Source organism: Stigmatopora argus, chromosome 9, assembly GCF_051989625.1.
Source record: "Stigmatopora argus isolate UIUO_Sarg chromosome 9, RoL_Sarg_1.0, whole genome shotgun sequence".
Classification (NCBI taxonomy): domain Eukaryota; kingdom Metazoa; phylum Chordata; class Actinopteri; order Syngnathiformes; family Syngnathidae; genus Stigmatopora; species Stigmatopora argus.
In genome coordinates, this window is record NC_135395.1 from 267,130 (window position 1) to 293,844 (window position 26,715).

Consider the following 26,715-nt stretch of genomic DNA (forward strand, 5'->3'; position numbering starts at 1 on the left):
GTGAAGATGGCCCTGGAGGAATGGAGGCACCACCTGGAAGGGGGTAGTCAGCCTTTCACGGTTCTAAAAGACCACAAGAACCTTGAATACCGCAAGTCGGCCCGGAGGCTGAACCCTCGCCAGGCCAGGTGGCCCATGTTCTTCAGTAGGTTTAATTTCACGTTAAACTATGTCCCAGGTTCCAGGAACGGAAAGCCTGGTGCGTTACCCCACGTTTTCCATCCCACGAACTCGGAGGAGCAGCCCCCAACTATCCTACCTCCCTCCTGCATTGTAGCTAGTATGAGGACTGGGCTGGAGGCCGAGGTACTGAGTGCCCAAGATTCTGAGCCGGACCCAAGACGAGGTGCGCAGAAGAACTTTTTTGTTCCGACACCAATGTGTTCCAAGGTGCTTGAATGGGCCCACACCTCCTGCCTGACCTGCCACCCGGGTGTTGCCTGGACACCGACGGTGTTGCGCCAACGCTTTTGGTGGCCAACAGTAAGGGCAGATACACGATCCTTCGTGTCTGCCTGCCATGTATGCGCGTGCAACAAGTCCTCCACTAAGCCGAGCTCCGGTCTACTACGTCCATTCCCAATTCCTAGCCGTCACTGGTCAATGTGAGCGCACCAATCAGCAGTTGGAGGCAGCGACTCGCCGACCCAACCACCTGGAGCGACCAGTATGCCCACAACATAACTCCACACAGGTGGACATGACCTGGATTTGAACCCAGGACCCCGGAGCAGTGAGCCGGATGCGCTAACCACTCGCACCACCGGGCCGCCCTAGTAAATAATTTGCGTCGGCATTACGAGATGAAGCATGCAAAAAAATACAGACACTTGACTGAGGGTTGGAGTGCGCAGATAAATTATTAAATTATTATTACCGTAATTACTCGAATATAACGCGCACTCGAAAATAACACGCAGGTATAACTTTGGGCCAAAAAAATCTGGAAAAACGCAGTACTCGAATATAGTGCGCACCTAAAATTTCCCGCTGACGAAAATCAGAAATCTTACCTTTTTTTCTTCATTTCACGATTGTTTTGTTCAAACAAATTTATTCATTAGAATCCTTCAAATGAAAAGTTCCTCTCTCTCTTTGTCTGTCCTCTCATACATCTCTTCGTTGAGAATCCTATCAACGTCCACGCTTCCTTCATCCACTTCCTCTTCCTCCCACAACACATCATCCGATTGGCTTTACGAGATGACGTAAAATCCGTGCGTCAAAGTGAGTTTGACAATGCTTTTTTCGATCGAAAATTTGTAATTTATTTTAGTTATTGATTATAACACTGAACTGAGAGAGGGTGAACTGAGACGGGTACGAGGCTAGAGGGGGGCAGTGGTGGTCTCGGCTTTACGAGATGACGTAAAATCCGTGCGTCGGCTTCACGAGATGACGTAAAATCCGTGCGTCGGCTCTACGAGATGACGTAAAATCCGTGCGTCAAAGTGAGTTTGACAATGCTTTTTTCGATCGAAAATTTGTAATTTATTTTATTCAATTCAATTTCAATTCAATTTATTTGGCAAGAAAAAGCACCAGGCTAAGGGCCATGTAACAAGACACAAAAAAAAAAAAAATTAAAAAAAAAAAAATAAAAAAAAAAAAAAATAGTTTTTGATTATAACACGCACCCCCAACTATTGGAATTAATTATTTTGCAAAAACCTGCGTGTTATATTCGAGTAATTACGGTAATTATTATTAGAATTTAAAAAGGAAGTTTTAAAATGTTCACCTTGGGTTTAAATGAGAATTGTGACGTGGCACAGTTACTTGAGTTTCTTCAAGGAATAACAGAGGCTAGAATGTTTTTAGGCTAACTTTCCGAGTTTAGCCAACCGGCCCGCTCAGCCTCACTTCCGCTTCCTATCCCAATGCCATCTTCGCCGGCCGGACCTGATAATAATCCACGGTGGCCCTGCCAATCTGACTATCTCTTTCGGTATATTGTGCGTGCGATGGAAATTGCTAGTATTGCAGAACAATGACTAAGGAATGCAGCTGCGCCCTTTTCTCTGATAGTGGGCCTATAAAAGAAGTGAGGTTTGCAAATAAAGGTTTTAGTCTCGCCCTATCTAAACCAGAACGTGCCTAAGCGTGCAGTCTGTTCGAACCTCAATAATAGAAACCATAGTTACGTGCCGGAGACCGATGTTTAATAAACCCATACGGCTGCAGTTGATGTTAAAGTCTGGTATTGATGAACAACTTTCAAAAAGACACACGGAAAACACAAAAACAGGACAAGAGTTGGGAGAGCTTGATTCTGTATGCATTAGCACCACCATCTTGAAAAATCAAATGAAAAAAAATGAACATATATTTGAAATATGTAAGATTGTAGCCAAACACTAATTAAATAATCAACTGAAGACATCATCACATTTGGCAAGCAGACTATTTTCAGCCTCACAAAAGAAACACTGTAAATTTACCTCACATATGGCGATTAAAAAAAGTAAGAAAACGCCAGGGAGAATTCACTTGGATCGGATCTGTGTTGTCCTCCATGTCATAATCACTCATTTTGGCGGTGTTATTGTCCTTTTGCGGTAATGCTATGTTATGTTGGCCTCGAGTGTCAACATGCTAAAACACGTTTCCTCTTCTCCTGAGAGTTGGTCTGGAGCTAGCGCTCATCTTGCAAGAGCGCCCCCTCTCTGCAGTTTAAAATTATCCAATTTTTATCAAAGTTTTCTTATTATTGTTTACAAAAACTATTTCATGATAGTTATCGTTTTATCTTCCAGCTCTAATGGTAAAATAGGAAAGTACCGTTTGGAATGTGTATGTCATGTAGAATGTATGTATACACTTTGACTGAGTACAATGGTACCTCGAGATAAGATCTTAATTCGTTCCGGGACTGAGCTCGTAAGTTAATTTTCTCGTAACTCAAACGGACGTTTCCCATTGAAATGAAATAAAAACTAATTAATTCGTTCCAACCATCTGAAAAAAAAACCACGATATTTGATTTTTTATTTATTTATTCTAATTCGCCATCTATTAACAAAGTATCAAATAACTAGTGGTTTAATAGTATACTAAAATGTGTTTAATAGAGCTAAAATTAGACGGATTTCGCGGTGGGTAGAGAGAGAGGGACAGAGTGGGGAGTGAGGGGGGGACTTTCTGCACGACAACACGCTCGTAAAATAACATAAACAAATTTAAATGAACTTGGATTACGATGGAGACATATTCAAAAATAAATTTAATCTTACATTACACTAAACTTAATTCTAATTTTGTTTTACATTTTTATACCTTTCTTTCCCGGCCGGGTTGGCTCTGTTTGCCCCGCCTCCACCCTGAGTTTCAGATGCAACCCATCGATGGTAGTTTGCTTTTGTATTCCCTTCAAAATATTCCGAAAATTATGCACACAAATGTCCTCACAATAGGATAACACACGACCGCTTGCTAACGAGTAGTATATATAACTCGTATTAGCGATCGCCTCACCATTCGCGATGACTAACGGGGAAAAAAACACTGAAAAATGCAACGCTCCGCCCAGTGCTCGCAGAGACATTACAAGAGGGAGTTGCGACCAGAAAGACATTCCACGAGGGAGTTGCGGGGAGAGAGACAGTGCCCATGATGTTCTTATGAGCAGCCTCTGACGTCCGCTGTCTGCTCGTATATCAAAATTTGTCTTGTATTTGCTCAAATTTTCCTCGTATCTCAAATTGTTCATATGTCGGGGCACTCGTATGTCGAGGTACCACTGTATATTGATTTCTATGTGTTTGCCTGTTATAGCGTTCATAGACCCAGCGAGCGGTGCAACTAGGCGCTGAACGTCTCCAAAAAGAGGGTCCACAAACCATTGTTTTACATAGTTCTCTCTCTCTCTCTTGCCGAGCACACAGGTTTTTATTTACGCAATTCACATAGAAGAGAGTCTTTCTTTACGAACGCAATATAGACTGAATAATTCCAACAAAAAGACACAAAAATACAACTTCCGTGAATATCAATTTTATCTCACATTCGCAGATAACTCCCCACACACTCTTCTAAAATATTTATTTTGGCCAGGCCAAAAGTCTGAAAAGAAAATCTTTGCTATCCGTCCTGAACCGACAGAGCATCACCTTGGCGGTCATCATTCAATAGTGTTCTTTAATTTTGTCCTGAAGGATTTTTTGAAAATACAGAGGAGGACATACAGGCATTTTTAACCCTTAGATGCATAAGTGGGTATAAAATGCCGGGTCATGAGGTTATTTTCTTGAAATATCTTCAGACTGAAAATGTGTTATCGTTTCATATTCCAGGTATTCCTCAAAAACATGTTTTTTATATAATGTCATTCACAATTTTAATTGACCTTTTATACATTTTAAGAAATTTCAGTTCTTGTTTTACTACCCCAAACTTCCATAAGTGTGTCAAAAATGACCCGCGTGCATTTTCTATAGAATCCAATGGGAACCACTGATTCTAATCAACTTTGGCTGTCAGCAATACATTAACTGTGGACCACGCAGACTATATAGCCCAGGGGTCCCCAAACTTTTTCCTGTGAGGGCCACATAACTTTTCCCTTCTCTGATGGGGGGCCGGTGTCAGTTTGTAACAAAAAAAAGTGTGACGATCGTAGGGGAGCTTTAAAAATTTATTGTTTTCCAGAAAGCCACACATAACCAAATAACCCTTTCCAGGTTCTTTACAGAAAAAAAGTCAGGAAACAAATAATAACACTATTAATGAAATAAATAATAACTAAAAAACCCTCTCTGAGTTCTTCACAGAAAAAAACAGGAAATAAATAACACTATTTATGAAATAAATAATAACTAAATAACTCTCTCTGGGTTCTTCATAGAAAAAAAGCCATGGAACATTAACTTTCTGTTGTGCCATGCACAATCTTAACAGATAAAAGTTCAGCTCAGTTGTCAGAGCAGAATCTCTCTCACGTCAACACTTTGCAGCACAGTGCTTGCTGGTGAATTAGGCAGTGGACTCGTAGCAGGGCGGTGAGACCCCTTTTTTCCAACTCCCGGTTCATGCATCCCATTAGATCGCGAGTTTCACCCACCATGCTTGGAGCACCATCAGTCGTGATGCTAGCTAGCTTTGACCAGTCCAGGTCCAACTTCTCCATGGTTTTGCACACTTTGTCAAAAATATCCTCTCCCGTTGTAGTCCCTTTGAGACTTTGGAGGGCTGCCAGATCCTCGCATATCTCAAAGTTTTCTCTAACTCCACGAATAAAAATGAGCAGTTGCGCTGTGTCTTGCACGTCCGTGCTTTCATCCAGTGCTAACTAAAAAAAGTCAAATTCTTTCATCTTCTGCTGCAGCTGGGCATATACATTACTCCCGATTTCTTCAACGCGTCTGGTATTGTACTCGCCGACAGACTTACGGCATTAAATGCATCTTTCTTCTCGGGACACACCTCCTCCGCGACAGCATCCATACATTTCTTAACAAACTCTCCGTCAGTGAAAGGCTTACCGCTGCTTGCTATCAGTTTAGGAACCCGAAAGCTGGCCCGAACAGATGCCTGGTTCAGCTGAGCTTGGCGTACAAATGTATTCTGCTGAGATAGTCGTCCACTTTTTCGCTTTGAGAGTTTGTCTGCTCGTATTTGGCCTTGCAAGCTATCGTACTTGTCTTTGTGATGGGATTCATAGTGTCAGCAAAGATTGTATTCTTTGAATACCGCCACCGTCTCTTGACAGATGAGACAAACAGCCTTTTCTTTCCATTGAACAAAAAAATAATTGTTTGTCCACTCCAGGTTAAATACCTTGCATTCTGAATAAATTTTTCTCTTACCTAACTTTTTCGCCATTATTCCGTTCTCTCTTTGACAGGGCGGGGCCTAGGATTTTTTTCTGGAGGTCAAATAGGAAATAAATCCGATAGCATCTCTGGTATTGTTCAGAGGGCCGGGCCAAATGTGCTGACGGGCCATATCCGGCCCGCGGGCCGTAGTTTGGTGACCCCTGATATAGCCCTTAGGAAGATTATTTTACACAGTAAGAGCTGATATGTGTAAGTATTATCTTCATTATCTTCATCACTGATGATATAATCCAAGAGCTGATGAAGTGCACAAACTTGGTAGGACGGATGTTAGCAACAGCTAGAGGAAAAGAATGGAAAAATGTCACCAAAGAAGAATTTGTGGCTTTCATTGGATTGACCCTGCTTGCAGGGAGTGAGAAGAACTGGGATCTATTGTTCGTCACGGGCCGGAGCGGACACCTGGCGGACGGCGTTTATCTAAGATCCTGCCTAAATTATGAAAGTTTTGGTATGAGCACTACTTCCCTCGTCCTCGCCTTCTTCCCTGCGATTGGGTCCTATTCCTTGTAGCCTCGACGTCTCCACGAAGATTTAACATCTATCTATCCATGAGTTCTTCGGAAGTCCTCTACATAATCCCATGTACCATTCAAGGCTAGGTGCAAGTTTCTAGAGTACATGTCAAGCAAGCCTGCCAAGTACAGCCTAAAGATCTTCTGGATTTGTGATGCATGCATCCCCTGTGCAATAGATGGTATAGTTTACAGGGGGAGACAACCAAGGGAAGAAGTTCAGTAGAATCTGGGAGAAAACATTGTCCAGCAGTTGTATAGTAGATTTAGAAACAGGTCACAAAATCACCATGGATAACTTTTTCACCAGTGTGTCACTCGCGCAGCATCTCCTTGAGAAGGATCTCACTATTGTGGGGACTCTACGTCAGAACAAGTAAGACATCCCTCCTCTGATGAAGCTTTCCTAGTCAGGGAGCTCTACAGCACAGAGTTTGGATTAAATGACAATCTTACCATGGTCAGCAATGTCAGAAAGAAAGGAAAAGCTGTTGTGCTCCTGAGCACGATGCACCACGACAGAGCAGTGGATGAACATAGCAGAAAGAAAAACCAGAAGTGATTACATTTTACAACTAGACAAAAGGAGGTGTGGACACCATTGACCAGATGGTTGGCAACTACACGTGCAAGCGCCAAACACAGATGTGGCCCACGGTGCTGTGGTACAACATAATTGACATCGGCACCCTGAATGCCAATATCTTTTACATGGCTCAGAAACCAGATTTCAAGAGCGGCATCACGACAGCTGTTGCTCAAACAACTGTCAAAGGAGCTTATTGCACCTCACATGAGGAGTCGACTGGAAAGCTGCTCCCAACTGCAAACCCCAATTATTGAAGCAATGGAAAAGTGCGGAGTGACAAAAGCCACAACTCAGACACAGGAAAGAAATACACAGGGCCAACCAAAGAGAAAATGGTGTCAGATCTACCCAAGTAACAAAGATCACAAAGTCAACAATAGGTGTTGGAAATGATATGTAACTGTGTGCAATGATCACTGCCAGAAACAGTTAGATTGTCTGAATTGCATATAGTGATGAAACAAGAAGGCAAAACAGGGAAAAGAGAGAGAAGAGAGAACTGTTAATCAATGACTGGACAGTTCTACACGTAAATTGTAAGATAAGATTGTAAGATAAGAATACAAAGTCGCTTTGCAATTGCTTGTTCATATTGCATCAGTTTTTGTAAGTATAGAAACATCATTGTCATAGAGACTTGACACTGATTAATCTGCCTTTGCCCAAGGTTTGGTCATTGTCATAGAGACTTGACACTGATTAATCAGACTTTGCCCAAAGTTTGGTCGTTGTCATAGAGACTTGACACTGATTAATCAGACTTTGCCCAAAGTTTGGTCGTTGTCATAGAAATTATACTATACCCTGTTTTCCTATATGAAGACTCACCCACTGTTCATTCGGAGAGAGTTGCAAGGACAACAAACTGTGCCTTCAGAGCTATTGGAGCTCTCTCCCCATCCTGCAGTCTGGTAATAAACTTATTTCCTTTAAATTGGTCTCACTCTTTCAGTGCCTGTTCCTGAAGCTGTTTTACAGACCCAACAACATACACACAGACAGACACACGCACGCGCAAACACGCACACACACACACACGCACGCGCACAGGCACACACGCACACGCACACACTCACACACACACACACACACGCACACACTCACACACACATGCACACACTCACACACACACACAGATATTTCAAACATGAAATCATTCTTGTGTAGTCCTAAATTTAATACTAAATATTATAAGTGATTATTCTTAACCAAAATGACAAAATTCATAGAAACACATTGATTGTATTATGGGTCATTTTTTACCCACTATTGGAAGAGTGTAAGGTCCATTCACTCGTGCATCTAAGGGTTAAACTCAGTGGCGGTCCGTGCATTTTCTCGTAGCGCCTTCAACGGGTAAAATCCTAGCAGCATTTAATGATTAAATACAAATACTGGAGCTTTTCAGACATTACAGCCGGGCCGGGGGGTGATTTTCCCGGGAGAAGACAGCAAGACAGCAATGAACGTCAATGGCCAACCGGCAAACATTGCCCGAAAATGGGGTAAAATCCAGCCGAAAACAGCATTTATTGATTAAATACAAACACTTGAGCTTTTTAGACATCAGAACCGGGCCCGGAGTATCATTTCCCCGGGAAAAAGACAGCGATGAACGTCGATACGTCCATAAACGTCCATACGCGAAACGGGAAAAATCCAGTTTCTAGCAGCATTTAGTGATTAAATACAAACACTGGAGCTTAAATACAAACACTGGAGCTTTTCAGATATCAGAACTTGGCCCACAATTGAAATATTATTTAGGAATATAGTCATTTTACTCACCAAAAATCATTTTTAACTGTATACAATTATTTCGCTTCTGATCTCTTCCTCCATCACTTCAGCAATAGCAGTGATCAGGTCGTTTTGTATTTTGCCCGACATGACACTAAATACTTCGTGTGCGGTCGATTGGTCGCCGGACTTTTGGTCGCCGTCTTTTGGTCGCCGGTCTTTTGGTTGCGGTCTTTTGGTCACCCAAACCGCGACAACGGGCGACCCAAAAAACGGCGACCAAAAGACCGACGGCCAAAAGACCAGCGACAAAACAAGGTAAAACAACACGGTCTACGCATCAATAAAAGCCAACAATGGCCATGAGCAGTTTCACTGAGCCGACGTGTGAGTGTATAAGAGTTTGCATGTACATGCGTTGTCCCTTTAAGAAGCTATGCCAGTCAGGGTCTTGACAAGTTCTCCAACAAAAAACAATAAAAGTCCGGGAAATTTGTAGCTTTTCTTTAGCCTAATAATTACTAGGGCATTAAGTATGACTAAATAGTAATTCGCAGTTTGTATTTCGGGAATTTGAGCAATGATTTAAATGGTAATTATCAATAACCTTGCGGGCGACCAAAAGACCGGCGACCAAATGATCGGCGATCAAAAGACCGGCGACCAATCGACCGTGTACCGTGTCCCCGAAAGGAAAGTTCCTGCTTGCCCAAAAAAATGACGCAGTCTATCAAACTTTTTAAGATTTCCCTAATTTTCTTTACCTTTTCGTTCTGGCGCTCCGTTTCCCTGCGCACTTGCTCGTTGAATTGTAACTCCACTCGAGTATCTCCAAAAGTTTTGGAGCGCACCCTGTTGCTTGTAAGTGTCCGGCAGAGCTTTGGTGTCTCGTTGCTGCTTTGGTTAAACCTTTTAAACTGCTTTTTTCCCAAGATGGCGCGTCACGCGGAAGCCAGTGGCAGTAGCTCTGTCCACTCTTATTTGTTTTTCGTGTTTTACAGCCCTTCTATCTTTTTTTAATTACATTTTAATATTTCTTAATACATTCCTTTTTACTTTACTTTGTACTTTATACTTTTTACACTAATGTTTTTACAACTTTCTTTGTTCTGTTAGCCTGGCTTCTTTCTGCTTTCTGCTACTTCTTTTTTGGAACCATTCAGCCATGCCTACACTGTCATACACATGGGACTAGCTGTTACAATTCGCAGCAGAAGGAGCAACACCTCAATACCGCTGGAAATTCGGAGCTGGACAAAAGTGCCGGGAGAAGAAGCAACGCTTCAGACCAACCATTCCATCATGCGATAAGATGGAAGAGCTGTCGGCGCTTGCCAGGCCGGAAACGGAGTCGAGGGTCTCTACTCTGCTACTGTTGTCTTCAGCTACAGACTACTGAAGAACTGTGCGGATAAGCTTAGAAGAATGACTCTGCATATTCTCTACCTCGGTCCCAGTCTGCAGAAGTTCTCCATCTTGTGGAAGACTTCCTGTGTGTGGTTCCAGTTTTATCCAACTTTACAACGTCTTTTTCTTGGGTCTGTATCCGTTTTTGCTACCGCAACCAAGATGGCGCCGTTCAAGTGGCAGCCAGTGGCGGTAGCTCCGTCCACTCTTGTTCGTTTTGTGTTTTTGCTGCTTTTCTGTCTTGATGATTTGATTTGGTGATTCTTAATGATCCCATTTACTTTGCTTTGCTTTGTACTTTTGCTTTGTTGTTCTGCGGCCTTTGCGACTGTACTGTCTAACATGTAACTGTGTGTTTTTTTCATTCCCCCCTTCTTGCTACTGTCACAATGAAATTTCCCGAATACGGGATGAATAAAGTTATTCAATCCAATCCAATCCAAGACAAATGTGCAAATCCAGTGCTGCTCCAAACACCATGTCGATCTGTGGCTAATAACAAGCACTCCCAGCAATACAATTTGCAGTGTTCCTTGGCGCCTGTGAGCCAGGGATAGTGCTCGTAGTTAGCGCACTGAAAGTGGCAGACACACCCTTTTCCCGGCTGTAACAGGCTTGCTAGCTTCGGAGTTGACCGCCCTTTCTTAATGATGTCCATTTTTTTCTGGAAAAGTCCGTCTGGAAAATGGCTTTGCCAGCAAATCTGCAACCAAATCAATTTGTTTTCCTGCGTGGGTGGAGTTTGCTAGTCTGTCTGCCTCACTCTGGCTTTGGCCCGCCTACTCTATAGCTAGCCAATAATAGTTGGTGAAAGCAATGACGTATCCCAGCCAGCAAAATGGCAATGCCTGCGAAAAGCATTGTGGGGTTGCCAACTCGAAATCTGATTGTTTAAAAGCAACAGTCTTGTTTAATGCAGCAGAGCCCGCAGAACTGATTGTGAAGGCTTTGAGGCAGATTCCTGATCCTGGCAACAAATAATGGCTGAAATGTGATTGGTTAAATGCTTCAATATGAAAACACACATCTTGAAGCAGTGCAACCAGGGGGAAAAGCAATGAAAGGAAGCTAACAGACAATTTGGAATAATAAGTATTGATGGACAAAATATAATACATGATTCAGATATTTCTTAGGCCAGCAGAGAAGTTCCTTGAAGGCCCTGACGGCTCGCCACTGGTTAAACTATTTTCCAGCAGGCAGAAGTGGTCGTTAATTTCATTAGTAATACCTTGAGATACAAGCTAAATGCGTTCCAGCACAGAGCCCGTATGTCAAATTACTCATATCTCGAATCAATATTTCCTATACAAATGAACTAAATATATTTGCTTGGAATTTTCCTCGTATATCAAATTACTCGTATGTTGGGGCACTTGTATGTCAAGTTATTACTGTATTAGTGGGCGGGTTTCAGTTGAAAAGGAACATCCATTTCTACATTGCGCAAGCCTTATGGTGCTGTTTCTTTGACTGTTGAGAGTATTTTTAGGCTTTAAAGGCGCTTCGAGCACACGGAAGTCAAATCGCCTCGCGACTCGTCTGTTTTGAATGGAATTACCGTAATGCGTGGAGTACGGGGGCGGGCTTTATATAGCGTCCACTCATTTCACCACGAGAACAGGAACGTCCGGTGGCTTGATCCAAGTAAACGCATGACAAACTGAATCGAGTGTCATTAAGAATGAACTAGTTTTCACCACAGTTTTTTTCATTTGTAAAAGTAAATCATCAATTACGCCAATATCCATTTTTAATGCTTTTTTAAAGTAACCCTCTATTTGTTGAGACTTTCGACTTATTTTGACTTGTCTCAATCACCGTACACGCCACACTCCGTATCCAATGGGGGCGATAATGCAACAAAAATCTTGTTTACCTGCAGCATAAAATAAAAAAAGAAGTCCCCACCTAGCCTCGAGCTTGCCCTTCTCTCGATCATCCAAATCTGATATGCTATCTATGTAGCTACAATGTACTTACCCCAGAATTGGTCATCTTAGAGTACGTTTCTACTATAGACATTTAATTCCGCTTCCAGAAAAAAGCATATTGTTGTTCCTGATTGTCACCGGTTTTATGACGTGAACTACGCTTGAGACAGCGGACTAAATTTTCTCTGCCAAGGTATATACTGCATCCAGTTGGACTATGTCATTCGTAAAACGTCTTTTGTGTGTTATTGTCAGTGTGTGTCGCTTTATTCAATCATTTCGAACCGTTGAAAAAAACAATCCGAAGAAAATTTTTATTGCCGAATGTATATTTAAAATGTTCTCTGAATTTTTAGGATGCCAAGTTTGCAGTGGGAACTTCCCACAGACCTATGCTGTCGACCGATGGCTTTTGTAGCTCTGACTGGCTTAGACGTTATGTACAACGCTGTGCACCGTGCTATTTGGGATGTGTTCATTGCCAACCGGCGTGCTGACAGAGTGCCAATCTCTTTCAAAATTCTTCCTGGAGACCATGAGTATCCTAAGTGTCGAACTAAGGTTTGTCGAGGAAACAAGTTCATTATGCATACAGGCTTCGTAGAGTGAGCGTCGTGGCGTTGTAAAGTTCTAAGGTTACAAGAGGCCTGACGATATGACTAAAAATGTTATCACGATGAAACAAAAACAGTTGCTACAGATAATTATTACGATAACTATGAGATTAAAAAAAAAAACCTTCAAATTTGAAACTTATGAATTAGTAACTTCGTTTCTTTCCTCGTTATTAAATTGTGAAAGAAAGTGTTACATTACTTTAAAAGAAAAGAAAATATAAAATATGATTTAAAAATATTTTACTAGTTATTTTGTGAAATAAAGATAATTACACTATGAAAAGTAATGAATAATAAATCTTGCGGAAATTTTGACAGGTGTCTTTATTTTTATTAATATGCCTTCAAACCAAAAGTTGCTGTGTAATATTATATTAAATATATAAAACAATCAACTGAAGACATCATCACCATCGGCAAGCAGACTCGTTCAGCCTCACAAAAAGAAGCAATCTAGCTAATGTGGCAATTTAAAAAAAAGTTGAACTTAACCCTTTCTTACCCAAGTTAACACGTTTTAGATCTTTGCTGTTTTATTAACATTTGCATAAAATGGGGAAACCCCTTAATATCAATTAAGAAAAGAATTATAGGCCGTCCTCAACTGAGTACAGTGGGTTAAAATGGGTTAAGGACATTTTCAATAAGGCTGCTTGTTTGCTCAGGTATTTTGAGAGGCATTAAAAACTTCATATTTTAGTAGGTCAGTTCAGTGTTGCCTGCATCTCATAATCGCTCATTTTGGATGTGTTATAGGTCTTTTGCTTTCATGCTCTGTGTTAACTGCTCTATTGCTAACCTTGCTAAAAGTAGCTTTTTGTTCCTTACCAAAATCTTCTGCTGAACGTTGGTCTCGAACCAGCGTTCACGTCGCATCAGTTCCTTGTGCTGTTCAGGTGGTATAATTGCAGTTTAAATATATCAAATTTTATCAAAAGTGTATTATTATTGTTGTCCAAAATTATTTTACGATAAATTTTGTAACCGGTTTATCGCCCAGGTCTGGTTACAATGCAAGACTTGATTATTATTTTGTTCTCCACTGTAGCGAACATCCTATGAGTGGTATATTCCGAAAGGGATCTTGAAAACATCCTGGATGAACAAGCATCTGAATGAAACACCAGCCCTGGTTGTTGTCTTCTATGAATTGGATTGGGATGACCCACAATGGAGGGAGAAACAATCTGAATGTGCAACAAAGGTCGAGATTGTTAGGTAAAATTTGTGTTACTTTTATTTAAATTTGTATGTTTGGAATTTGTCTTGACCTTGTTGACCAAAAATTTTTGACGATAAATTTCTATTGCTGCTATCTACTTTTTTTTTCGCCAGACGCGAGTAGCCTTGATTTTGAAATAAAACAAAATTCCACCTTTTGATTTTTTAAAATTTGATTTCTTGTTCGAAAGTGACAACTATTGAAGTAATATGAACCATCGAAAGAATTGAGATATTTTGAAATTAGAAGCAATATGGCTGCCATGACATCTTAAACTTCTGGTAAGGAAACTGTAATTTCTGTAATTAGAAAGAATCAGGTTTTCATCAAGATAGACATTTCTTTTTTCAAATTGTATAATTTGATATTTTGCATTTACAAAGACAGGCATATTAACGTCCTTATGATATTGACCTAATAATGTGCTTTTGATTCATACAGTATCTCAGAAATACCAATTGTGATGATTTTTAAAAACATTTTCCCTTCAAAGTAACACATTTGTACTCCCTATTAAAACCATGAATATGGAGGTGCAAATTTTGAATCAGGGGGCGTCTTATACGCGAGAAATTGTAAAATTAAAAAATTCCAAGGCAACTTTCAGGGTGCAGCTTATACGCGCGGACGAGTAAATACGGTAAGTCTATCTTGATAAGAACCCGATGCTTTTTAATGACATAAATTACAATTTTCTTCCCATAACTTTAAGATGTGGCAGCCAAATTGCTTCTAATGTCGAAATATCTCGGATTTTTTTCCCGGTGGTTCATATTACTGCAATAGTTGTCACTTTCAAGCAAGAAATAAAAAGAAAAAAAAGTCAAAGTGGAATTTTGTTTTATTTCATAATTGTTGTTTGCACGTACAGACGCTTCCCAACTAACGAACATTCGAGTTCCGAACAACGGTACATACGAACATGTCTGCGCGTATCAAATATAGATTTTGTATTGCGCGCCTTTTTCCGAGTAGTGCTTCTTTCCGCCGCTAATACCGCCGCTTGGCGCTGTGAGAGCTCACCCAGCATCCACCTTCCTCTGGGAGGAGGAGGAGGAGGAGGAAGAAACGCCTGTCCCCATGAAGAAATTCGAGACGAAACTCTTGGCCGAGGGGTTTTCGCTCATAGATAAAGCCATCACACTCTTCGAGCAGCAAGACCCAAATATTGAACGTTGCACAAAGGTTGCAAATCAATTGAATGATGCCATACAGTGCTACCTCATCATTTATGATGAAAAAAAGAAGAAAACTGTGCAATCGTCGTTAGATCGCTTCTTTCGGCCTCTTCCTCCTCCTCCTGCTCCATCATCTCCTTAAGCATCGAGTACATCTTCCAAAAGTAAGTTAAACTTCATTTTATTTATCTTATTACATACATGTACATACAGTGGTACCTCGTCATACGACCGCTCGTCATACAATATTCTCGTCTTACGACGGAAATTTCGATCGAATAATTCGCCCGTGATGCGGTCAAAATTTTGTGATGCGACCAAGCCAGGTGGCCATGGCACTGTCTTTTTTGCATCTCTTTCGTGTATAACAATATCTACGAGCACCAAATGAGTTATTCAGACCAGGAAACGCACAACGCGCATGCGCGGGAAAAAGAGGGCTTTCTGGGTAATGAAGTATACTCGTGCACACAACGCCGATAGGCAATGGCACTCTTTCTCAGAATAAAACTTCATTAGAACATCAGGAGCACTGGCTCGCAACTCCCCGCAATATCATCCCCGGTAGCAACTCTATCATAGGCGCCGTTTAAAGCGGTTGCGACCACAGATGCTACAAGCTAAAAGGAAGTTGCGAGCCAGGGCCCCGATGCTCCCATGAGCAGCGGAGCGATCGCTGATAAAAGACTGCTTCTCGTTGGCAAGTGGTCGTGCGTTATCCGATTGTGAGGACATTTGTGTGCATCATTTTCGGAATATTTTGAAGGGAATAGTACAACAGCAAACATCCCAGCGATAGCGAACGTGAGGGTGGAGTGTTTGTTCGTTTACAAGTGCGTTGTTGCTGTGGATAAAGTCCCCCCCCGCCTCCGTGTATGTCGCTGTCACTACCCTCCGCGAAATGCGTCTAATTTTACTTCTATTAAACACATTTTATTACTATTAAACCACTAGTTATGTGTTACTTGGTTAATAGATGGGGAATTAGAAGAAATAAAACATTTTTTCCAATCCAATATCCTGTTTTTGGGGTTTTTTCAGAGGGTTGGAACGAATTAATTTGTTTTCCATTCATTTCAATGGGAAACGTCCGCTCGAGTTACGAGAACCTCGTCATACGATCTCAGTCTTGGAACGGATTACGATCGTATGTCGAGGTACCACTGTACTGTGTGTGTCTTAGGTTACTTATACAAGCCTTAAACATACTTATATAAACCTTCAATATACTTATATAGGCCTTAAACATAAATTATAATACAAAATATAGCACTGAAGCAACTTACGAACGAATTCACCTTAGGAACGATCATTTGGAACGTAACTCGTTCGTAGGTTGGGGAGCGTCTGTACACAAATTCAAACAGGAAGGAACGTAAGCACAACCAGGAAATATGCCCATAGCGCTATACGTAGTGTTCACCAAGTCTCTGGGTGCAATAATAGCATACAAATTGCATAGGTATCAAGGTTTATATTTTAACGATTGACTGCAAGACCTTCGATCAGCCTTAACTATTGGGATGTGGTGACATAGTAAAAGCAGAGCACGTTTAACCACGGAAAGATGGTGGCGCCCCGAGCGAGCAATAGCAGACACAAGTGTACTCACGTCTGGCCAGTCTGAGCACGTTTAACTACGGTAAGAGCAGTGACGGGAATGTGAGTTTTTTCATGTTTTATGCAAGATATGGTTTATTTTTTCCTTGAATTATATTCATAGACGTCTTTTTTATTCTGAAATAAATGACCGTATCGACCACATTGTCTTGTGTCATGACGGCGCCATTTTTATCATGACGTCATCGTGTCATCATCGTCAACATGCAGTTTCTTGCATGTCATGTTTTTATGCACATATAAGCCGTACCCTCGATTCAGTCATCATTTTTTTGTCCGACAAAAGCGGCTTATATACCTCGAGATACGAGCTTAATTCGTTCCGGGACTGAGCTTGTATGTCGATTTTCTCGTAGCTCAAACGAACGTTTCCCATTGAAATGAACTACCGTATTTTCACGACTATATGGCGCACCACATTTAAAGGCGCAGTGTCAGTAACGCGTGCTTTTTCTGGCATGGCAAAACATACACCAGCTTAAACATACACCAACTTAAACATACGGACACACGCTAAAACACGTTTTTAAAAAGGCAACGAAGCAAAAGTTCGGTTGTACTTTATTTAGCCATTTTACAATGTACAGACGCTCCCCTACTTACGAACGCAATTGGTTCCGAGCGATTGTTCATAAGTTGAATTTGTTTGTAAGTTGATTCAGTGCTATATTTTGTATTATAATTTATGTTTAAGGCCGATATAAGTATATTGAAGGTTTATATAAGTGCATTTGTATGTTTAAGGCTTGTATAAGTAACACACATTGGTTTGTACTGAAAAAAAAAAATTTAATAAAATGGAGAGAATATGTACAGTACTGTAGAGAGAGAGATAGATTTATGTATTAGAAACTGGCCAAAAGAAGCGACCTAATGACGATTGCACAGTTTTCTTCTTTTTTTCATCATAAATAATGCGGTAGCACTGTATGGCATCATTCAATTGATTTGCAAACTTTGTGCAACGTTCAATATTTGGGTCCTGCTGCTCGATCTTTCTGTTTATAAATGGTACTGAATGTGCAACGCTCACCACTCTCACGCGCATCAAGCTTCGTTATTATTGCCACTCGTTTCAAATGAAATGGCTTGCCTCTTCCTTGCAACTTCCTCAATAGAAGCCTTTAGCTTTTTACCAACCATATTCAATATTGGATGCATGAGATATTTAATGATACAAATGAAAAAGGTTCTTTGCACACTGGAGATACATTCACGCACTTCCGCATTGCAACGAAGAAGAAGGTAGATGCTGGGTGAGCTGAGCTCTCACAGCGCCAGGCGTCGGTATTAGCGGCGGAAAGAAGTACTACTCCGAAAAAGGCGCAAAATACAAAATTGGACTTGCGAACATTTTTGGACTTAAACGCAATTTGCAGACATGTTCGTATGTACCGTTGTTCGTAAGTTGAATGTTCGTAAGTAGGGGAGCGTCTACTCACGTTTTTTGACCAATCATCACCCACAAATCCATCAAAGTCCTAATTTTCTGTGTCCGAATTGAACAATTGTCCAAATGATTCATCAAAAACGCCGGGTTCCCTCTCTTCGTTGTCAGAGTCACTCACATTGCCATGTGGCTCGACAGAAATGATGCCGGCTTTGGCAAAAGCTCGAACAACAGTGCAAGCAGACGCGTTCGTCCAAGTGGCCACAATCCATTCGCAAATAGTGGCGTAACTAGCCCGGCGCTGCCTGCCACCCTTCGTAAAGCTGTGTTCGCCACCTTTCATCCATTGTTGCCATGCCGCTAGCAACTTTGCTTTGAATGGCCGGTTGATGCCGATGTCCAGCGGTTTTCAAGCATCTGTTGTTGGTGCCTTTAACAACAGTGCAAGCAGACACGTTCGGCCAAGCGGCCACAATCCATTCGCAAATATTGGCGTAACTAGCCCGGCGCTTTAGTTAAGCCTCCGGGAATGACGATAAGCTCAGAGTTCATTTTCGTGACTTGGTTTTTCACCGCTGCTGCGAGATGGGCACACGCAAATCAATTCAGCTTCTTCTTCTTGACTTGGTGAAGCTCGTTCTCCTGCTTCCTCCATTTGCTAACCATGGATTCGTTGATCTAAAATTCCCTCACGGCTGCTCTATTCCCATGTTCCCCTGCATAATTGATGGCTTGAAGTTTGAACTGAGCTTCGTAAGCGTGTCTATTTGTATTATATTCATTTTCGGGGGGCGTTAGAAACCAAACCGAAATTATTTTGCAATAAACACATGCCCACACTATATACGGGTACCTTGTAGGGGCGTGCCTTTAGCGTCTGACCCCACCCATGTCCGCCTTCTCTCTATATAAGAAGCGTGTCGGCAAGAAGTGCTCTCAGTCAGGCTTTAGAGCTTACACATGGCGCCCTGTCTATTTTGGAGAAAATTTAAGACTTTTTAGTGCACCTTATAGTCGTGACAATACGGTAAAAACAAATTAATTCGTTCCAACCCTCTGAAAAAAACACCAAAAACAGGATATTGGATTGGAAAAAATGTTTTATTTGTTCTAATTCGCCATCTATTAACAAAGTAACACAACTAGTGGTTTAATATTACAAAAAATGTGTTTAATAGTACTAAAATTATACAGATTTCGAAGGGAGGAGAGAGAGAGAGACCGTGACCGGACGTTTCGTTGACGGACACTTCGTCCCAGGACGTTTCGTCGAACAGACGTTTGGTCGCTGGACACTTCGTCGCCAGACAGTTCGCCTAACCTTAACCACTAACCTTAACCACTAACCTTAACCACTAACCTTAACCACTATTAAAGAAGACAAAGGAAATTCACATATTCTTTATTAAAGAAACTAAAACAGCAAAAAGTCGCTTGACAACACAAACACATTAACATTTGGGCATGCGTACTAAATGGGCTCGTCTCTAAACACACTACGCACGTTAAACGGTTTCCACGTTGAGCGCTCCATTTTTAAAATAAAAGGCAATAAATAACATTATTTTATTTAAAAAAATATTAAAAAGAAGACAAAGGAAATTCACATATTTATTAAAAAGCAGACAAAGGAAATTCACATATTCTTTGTTGTCTTCTTTTTTTGCTTGGTATTCCCATAGGTATCGTGTATACAGACTAGATTTCCTATGCGCGTTGTGAGGCAACAGAGCAAGACGTCGTCGCTTGTCGGCCATCTTAAGAACAGGCCCATTCGCTCCTATTAATAGAGTCAAAAGAATTTGCTCTTTGAAAGAACCATAGATTGCTTGATTTCAAATCAAACGTGTGCGTCTATGTCAAAGTCAGAGATGCAGTATTTTTGGCATACTTCCTAACAAATATCAGCATCCAGTCAGAATCGTAGCCACATCAATTCGCGATTAAAAACCAAACAGTTAATAATAATTTAGTGGAGTCACTCAGTGCCCCCCGAGGAACCGAATTTCCTTTGTCTTCTTTTTAATATAATTTTTAATAAAATAATTGTATTATTGCCTTTTATTTTAAAAACGTTGTCGACTCCGGTGACAAGCGACGACGTTTAGCTCCGTTGCCTCACAAAGCGCATCGGAAATCTACGGGGATACCAAGCAAAAAAAAGAAGACGATGAAGAAAATGTGAATTTCCTTTGTCTTCTTTTTAATAAAATTTTTAATAAAACAATTTTATTTATTGCCTTTTATTTTAAAAATGTTCGCAAGTCTGGCGACAAGCGACGACGTCTAGCTCCGTTGCCTCACAACCCGCATCGGAAATCTAGTCTGTATACACGATACCTATGGGAATACCAAGCAAAAAAAAAAGACGACGAAGATTATGTGAATTTCCTTTGTCTTCTTTTTTTTTTTTGATAAAATAATTTTATTTATTGCCTTTTATTTTAAAAATGGAGCGCTCAACCTAGGAACCGTTTAACATGCGTAGTGTGTTTAGAGACGAGCCCATTTAGCACGCACATGCCCAAATGTTAATGTTTGTGTTGTCGAGCGAGTTTTTGCTGTTTTATTTTCTTTAATCAAGAATATGTGAATTTCCTTTGTCTTCAGACAGCGGACGCGAAATGCTTCTCATAAGAACATCATGGGCACTGTCTCTCTCCCCGCATCTCCCTCGTGTAATGTTTCTGGTCGCAACTCCCTCGTGTAATGTCTCTACGAGCGCTGGGCGGAGCGTTGCATTTTTTTCAGTGTTTTTTTTCCCGTTAGTGCAGAATGGCGGAGCTTGCTTGATAATATGAGAGAACTATATACTACTTCTTGTTGGCAAGTGGTCGTGCGTTATCCTGTTGTAAGGACATTTGTGTGCATCATTTTCGGAATATTTTGAAAGGAAGACAAAAGCAAACAACCCTCGATAGGTTCCTTTTAGCTGCAGCTGAAAGTCAAGGTGGAGATGGGGCAAATAGAGCCAACATGGGAGAAGAAAGGTATAAAAATGTAAAAATGTACAACAAAATTAGAATTAAATTTAGTGTAAGGTTAGATTACATTTATTTTTGAGTGTCTGTTTCGTAATCCAAGGTCTTTTTTTTTTTTTACGAGTGCGTTGCCGTGCAAAAAGTCTCCCCCTTTCTCTCGCTCTCTCTCCCTCTGTCCCCCTCTATCCCCTCCGCGAAATCCGTCTAATTTTATTCCTATTAAACATCATAACCACTGGTTATTTTTTACTCTGTTAATAGATGGCGAATTAGAACAACTAAAAATGTTTTTCCAATCCAATATCCTGTTTTTGGTGTTTTTTTAAGTTCATTTCTATGGGAAATGTTCATTTGAGATACGAGTAAATCGACATACGAGCTCAGTCCCGGAACGCATTAAGCTCGTATCTCGAGGTACCACTGTAAAATGTCCAAAAGTGTTGTGATAAAGAATACCACAATGGATTCAAAATGATGCAGCCATTGAGCAGTGTTCTATTAGTTCAGTCACACTGATACAATCAGAATTGTGCAAATGATGCAGAGATTTTGAGTAATATAGTGTCCTGTAATGTGAGAGAAGAACTTTCTGTATTTGTGAAAGTTGTGCAAAAACTTTGCACTACACTGCTTAATGCTTTGCAGTTTGGGTCTTGTTGAAAGAATGCAACAAGGACCATCGAAAACAAATATTGTAGTAGAATTGCTCCATGCACAGTGCAGAGTTGACCATCACTATGCCACTTTGGATGGAATCCTAAGTGGTAAACAATGTATTTCTTTCAGGTGTTTATCATTCTCTTATATTTTAGGTCCAGTCTTCAGAGCAGGAATACTAAGGTGGCTGTAGTTTTAATTCAAAGAAAAACACCTCTGCCTCCAGGTAAAGACCCTCTTGTAAAATAATTTGCAGTATGAGCTGGCATTTTATTAGCTTTTGGTTTTCATGTGGCATTCATGACTTCCATTTCATCACGCTACCTGCTTTCTTGCAACATTGAGTAATGTCCCCAATCTAATCACGTGATCAGAACCCTTGCAGATCACATCATTTTTCAGAGGAATGGGATTGACTGAAAAGTGTGTGTGTGTGTCTGTTTGCTACTGCACGAATAGAACAAGTTTTTACACTTGTTTTCTTGTTTTGCACAGGGGAAGACTTGGTAGCATCTGAAAGAGCTGCAGCTATTTGTCATGCTTGTGATCTTTCTGGAAAAAGTCTGTTTGTTCTGCCACATACTGACCACCTGGTCGGTTACATTATAAGGTAATAATAAAAGTAATTTATTATATGATACTAAATAATGGTTGCTGTTCAAAGTTCGTGCAGTGGTGAATTACCCTACAAGTGTCCCAACTAGAGCTGGGCGATAAAACGATAAAGATAATTGTCGTGAAATAATTTTTGTCAACGATAATACTAGCATGTAATATTTTTCTTTCTTGGTACTTGTTTTCCCATTTTAGGTAAATATTCTGAAAACCTAAAACTTATTATCTTGGGTTAAGTTCATCCAACTTTTTTATTTCATTTTTTGGTAACTGGACATATGTGAGGTAAATTTACTGCTTCTTTGTGAGGCTGAAAATAGTCTGCTTGCCAATGGTGATGATGTCTTCAGTTGATTATTTTATTTATTTCACATTGCACTGCAACTTTTGGTTTGAAGGCATTTATAAAAATACTGACGCCTGTCAAAATTGTTGTAGGTTTTATTATTTACTTTTCATAGTCTAAGGAGGGACTTGTCTTCTCTTTATTGCACATCAGAACAACAAAAATCATATTTATATTAGATTAGAACTTTATTTCATTCCGTATTCGGGAAATGTCTTCGAAGTAGTAGCAAGACAGACACAGGACGCACAAGACATTGTAGACCTAGGTAAGAAACTGGAGCCACACACAGGAAGTCCACAAGGTGGGGACCTTCTGCAGACTGAGACTGAGGTTACCACACAGTCCCTCAGTTGTCTGGAGGTTTTAAAGATCATCTTCCTTACCTAGATCCCCCTAAGATGTCCAATCACCTAATCAGCAGCAGTGGAGAGGATGGTGGGGGGCTTCAAAGCACACAAGCAGCCCAGCAAGCACCGGCAGCTCCTCCATCTGACCAGGGAGAGATCTCACGCTCCCAGAACAATGATGGAATGCTCGCTCTGGAGCGTTGCCTCTTTTCCCGGAACTATCGTACAATGCTTACAGCTGATCCTGTGCGCATGACACCGGCGGCGCGGCTGAGCGGCTCCAAAGACGTCTAGGACTAGCGCAAAGAAACCAAGCCAAGCGACGGGTGGGGCCGAGTCGCAAAGGCCGCAGAACAACAAAGCAAAAAGCACAAAGTACAAAGCAAAGCAAAGTATATGGGAAATCATTAAGAAATACCAAAATGCAATAAAAAAGACAAAAAAGCAGCAAAAACACAACGAGCAAGAGCAGACGGAGCTACCGCTACCGGCTGCCACTTGAGCGGCACCATCTTGGTTGCAGTAGCAAAAACGGATACAGACACAAGAAAAAGATGTTGTAGAGTTGGATAAAACTGGAACCACACACAGGAAGTCTTCCACAAGATGGGAAACTTCTGCAGACTGATTGAAGTTGAAAATATGCAGAGTCACTCTTCCATGCTTATCCGCACAGTCCCTCAACAGAGTACAACCCCTCAATTCCGTTTCTGGCCTGGTAAGCGCCGACAGCTCTTCCATTTTATCGGGGAGGGATCTCACTTTCCCCATAATAATAAATGGAATGGTTGGTCTGAAGCGCCGCTTCTTCTCCCGGCACTTTTGTCCAGATCCAGATTTCCAGCGGCATTGAGATGTTGCTCTTTCTGCTGCGTATTGTTCACCGCTAATCCCACGTGTATGGCAGCGTTCCAAAAAAGAAGTAGCAGAAAGAAGCCAGGCTAACAGAACAAAGAAAGTTGTAAAAACATTGAAGTAAAACATATAAAGTACAAAGTAAAGTAAAAAGGAATGTATTAAGAAATATTAAAATGTAATAAAAAAGATAGAAAAGCTGTAAAACACAAAATAAACAAATGAGTGGACAGAGCTACTGCCGTCTGACGGTGCCATCTTCGGAAAAAAAAAATATGTTCTCTTTTCTTATAATGGCAACATAGTTACTTTCATATTTGAATAAGTAGGAAAGTAATTTATTTACTATATTTTCTCGCCTATACACCGTATTTGTCGCTCAAAAAATGATAACTGAATCGAAGGTATGCCTTACATGGGCATAAATTAGACTTGACATGCACGAATCTGCAAGGTGAGAGACGAAACACCATAACGCAAGACAATACGTCCGATACGGGCATTTATTTCAAAATAGAGTAAAGATGAACAGATAAAACGCTAAACAAAATGTATTTTAACGTCTATGAATGAAATTCAAGAAAAAAAAACATCTTGCATAAAATGTGAAAAAACTCATTCACTTGTCCCTGCCATTGCTCGCTCAGGGCGCAGACATCTTACCTAGGGATGACAACCTAGACCGCTACGGATAAACTTCCTGGTTGTACTGCTTACGCGACTTTTTAAATCAAATCAAAAGTCTTTATTGTCATCATACAAAGCTGCGTATAACGGAATTGGTGGTGCTACTCCAAGCTTTTCAGTGTGTTTTCCCAGTAAAAAAAAACAAATAGTCGAATAAAAAGTCACATCCCGGCTAGGTGATTCTAAAATATTGCAACCAGAATTCGAAAATATTGCTCAGATTCTAAAATGCTGCACAGATTTCTAAGATATTGCACATTGTTATTGCACACCCCGAAGTTATTGCACGGAAGGGATTGTGTGTCGTGCTAACTCAGGTTCAGAGTCCTGATGCCTGTGGGGGAAAAACATTCCTTAAGTCTATTTGTCCGTGCTTTGTGAGACCTGTAGCGTCTGCCAGAGGGCAGCAGCTGGAACAGGTTGTGACCAGGGTGGCATTGGTCCCTGGACCAATGGAGGAAGAGAGGTGGGGACCAAGTCTAACAGTTTGTGGACGGTTGGTTAGGAAGTTCTTAATCCAGTAGCAGATGGAAGAGGATAGTCCAAGGTGGGAGAGTTTTTCAGCCAGAATGTCTGGTATTATAGTGTTGAAGGCTGAGCTATAGTCAATGAAAAGCATCCTCACGTAGTTTCCATGGTGCTCCAGGTGGCTCAGTGCTGTGTTTAGAGCTACGGCAATGGTGTCCTCAGTGCACCTATTTGCTCTATAGGCAAACTGGTGAGGGTCAACTGAGGGGAGGGATTGTATCCCTGATATGGCAGGCGACCAACTTTTCCAAGCACTTCATGATCACAGGCGTAATTGCAACAGGCCTATAAGCCTCCGGAGTGGGGTGTATGCCGGGGTGAGGGACAGGCAGAGATGGTCTGATCCAGCTAGGTGAGGGAGGGGTGTGGCTCTATAAACATGTTTGATATTAAAATAAACATGGTCTAGAGCAGGGGTCTCAAACTCGCGGCCCACGGGCCAACTGCGGCCCCCGGGACGATAATTTGCGGCCCCCGTCTTAATATGAAAGATTAATGTTCGTGCGGCCCACAAGATTGATATGAATGACACTTGTTGTGTTCGGAGCTGAATGAACCAATCACGGTGAGGTATACGGCTCTGGAGGGCGGGACATCGGCCGGGCTGTCCAGTGCCTCGCTCACTCAATCATTCATTCCTCCAATCAGCTGGGCGGAGAAGCCGTGAAGCCGATCACTCCGCTCGGCGCGCACAGTCCTCCGCTGCTCTCAGCATAGAACTGAATGAGGCGCTATGATCCGTGATCCAGCCTGTCTGTTTCTGTAGCAATCGCCATGAGTGAAACTGAAACTTAACAGTAAGTGCGTTAACATGACACTTGAGAAATTCGGAGAACTGACGTAATCCAATACGATCGGAGAGCGAAAGTGCGCATGCGCCACAGACCCGCGCGACTGAAAGTTAAACTTCAACCCGAGACTCATTCCAAGTGGAAACACATATCACAGAGCCCCAGAGATGTCTCTTTCAAAGCCTGCCGTGAAGAGAAAGGTCGGTGATGAGCACAGTCAGTTTCAAGAAAAGTGGGGAGTGCAATATTTCTTTGTTGAGCACAGGGGCACCCTGACGTGTCTCATTTGCACTGATAAAGTTGCGGTGCACAAGGAATACAACTTGAAACGTCATTATACTACGAGACATGCTGAGGAGTATGAAAAATACCAGGGAAATGAGAGAGCCAACCAGGTTGCCAGTCTTAAAACACGTCTTCTGAGGCAACAGGATTTCTTCAAGAAGGCTACCAAAGACAGTAATGCAGCAGTCGAAGCTAGCTACGCCGTTTGTGAGTTGATTGCTAAAGCAGGAAAGCCATTCAAAGAAGGTGAATTTATCAAAAAGTGCATATTACAGGCTGTACATATTGTCTGTCCAGAAAAGAGAAGTCAGCTCAACCACATCAGCCTTTCTGGCAACACCGTGGCAGAGCGCATTTCTGACCTGTCAAGTGACATTTATGATCAACTCTGTGAGAAAGCTCAATGTTTCGGTGTATATTCAGTGGCTCTTGATGAGACACAGACATCACAGACACGGCCCAGCTCGCAATATATGTCCGTGGTGTTGATGACAATTTTGAAGTGATGGAGGAGTTGCTCACAGTAATTCCAATGCATGGCCAGACCACCGCTAAGGAAATATTTCACCAGCTG

The 26,715-nt window shown here is 41.4% G+C and overlaps 1 protein-coding gene across 3 annotated transcripts in view; it reads left to right on the forward strand.

The window, feature by feature from the left end:
* The first annotated feature begins 11,708 nt into the window (after positions 1-11,708).
* trappc11 (trafficking protein particle complex subunit 11) overlaps positions 11,709-26,715 on the forward strand; it is a 148,691-nt gene continuing 133,684 nt past the window's right edge. For 2 of the 3 annotated variants that reach the window (XM_077608649.1, XM_077608650.1), the window contains exons 1-5: positions 11,709-12,212; positions 12,376-12,580; positions 13,685-13,854; positions 21,840-21,910; positions 22,180-22,294. In XM_077608649.1, the coding sequence (XP_077464775.1) occupies positions 12,377-12,580; positions 13,685-13,854; positions 21,840-21,910; positions 22,180-22,294 (560 nt within the window). In that variant the 5' untranslated portion in view covers positions 11,709-12,212; position 12,376. The remainder of the gene's footprint in view (positions 12,213-12,375; positions 12,581-13,684; positions 13,855-21,839; positions 21,911-22,179; positions 22,295-26,715) is intronic. The other variant, XM_077608651.1, reaches the window with a different exon arrangement.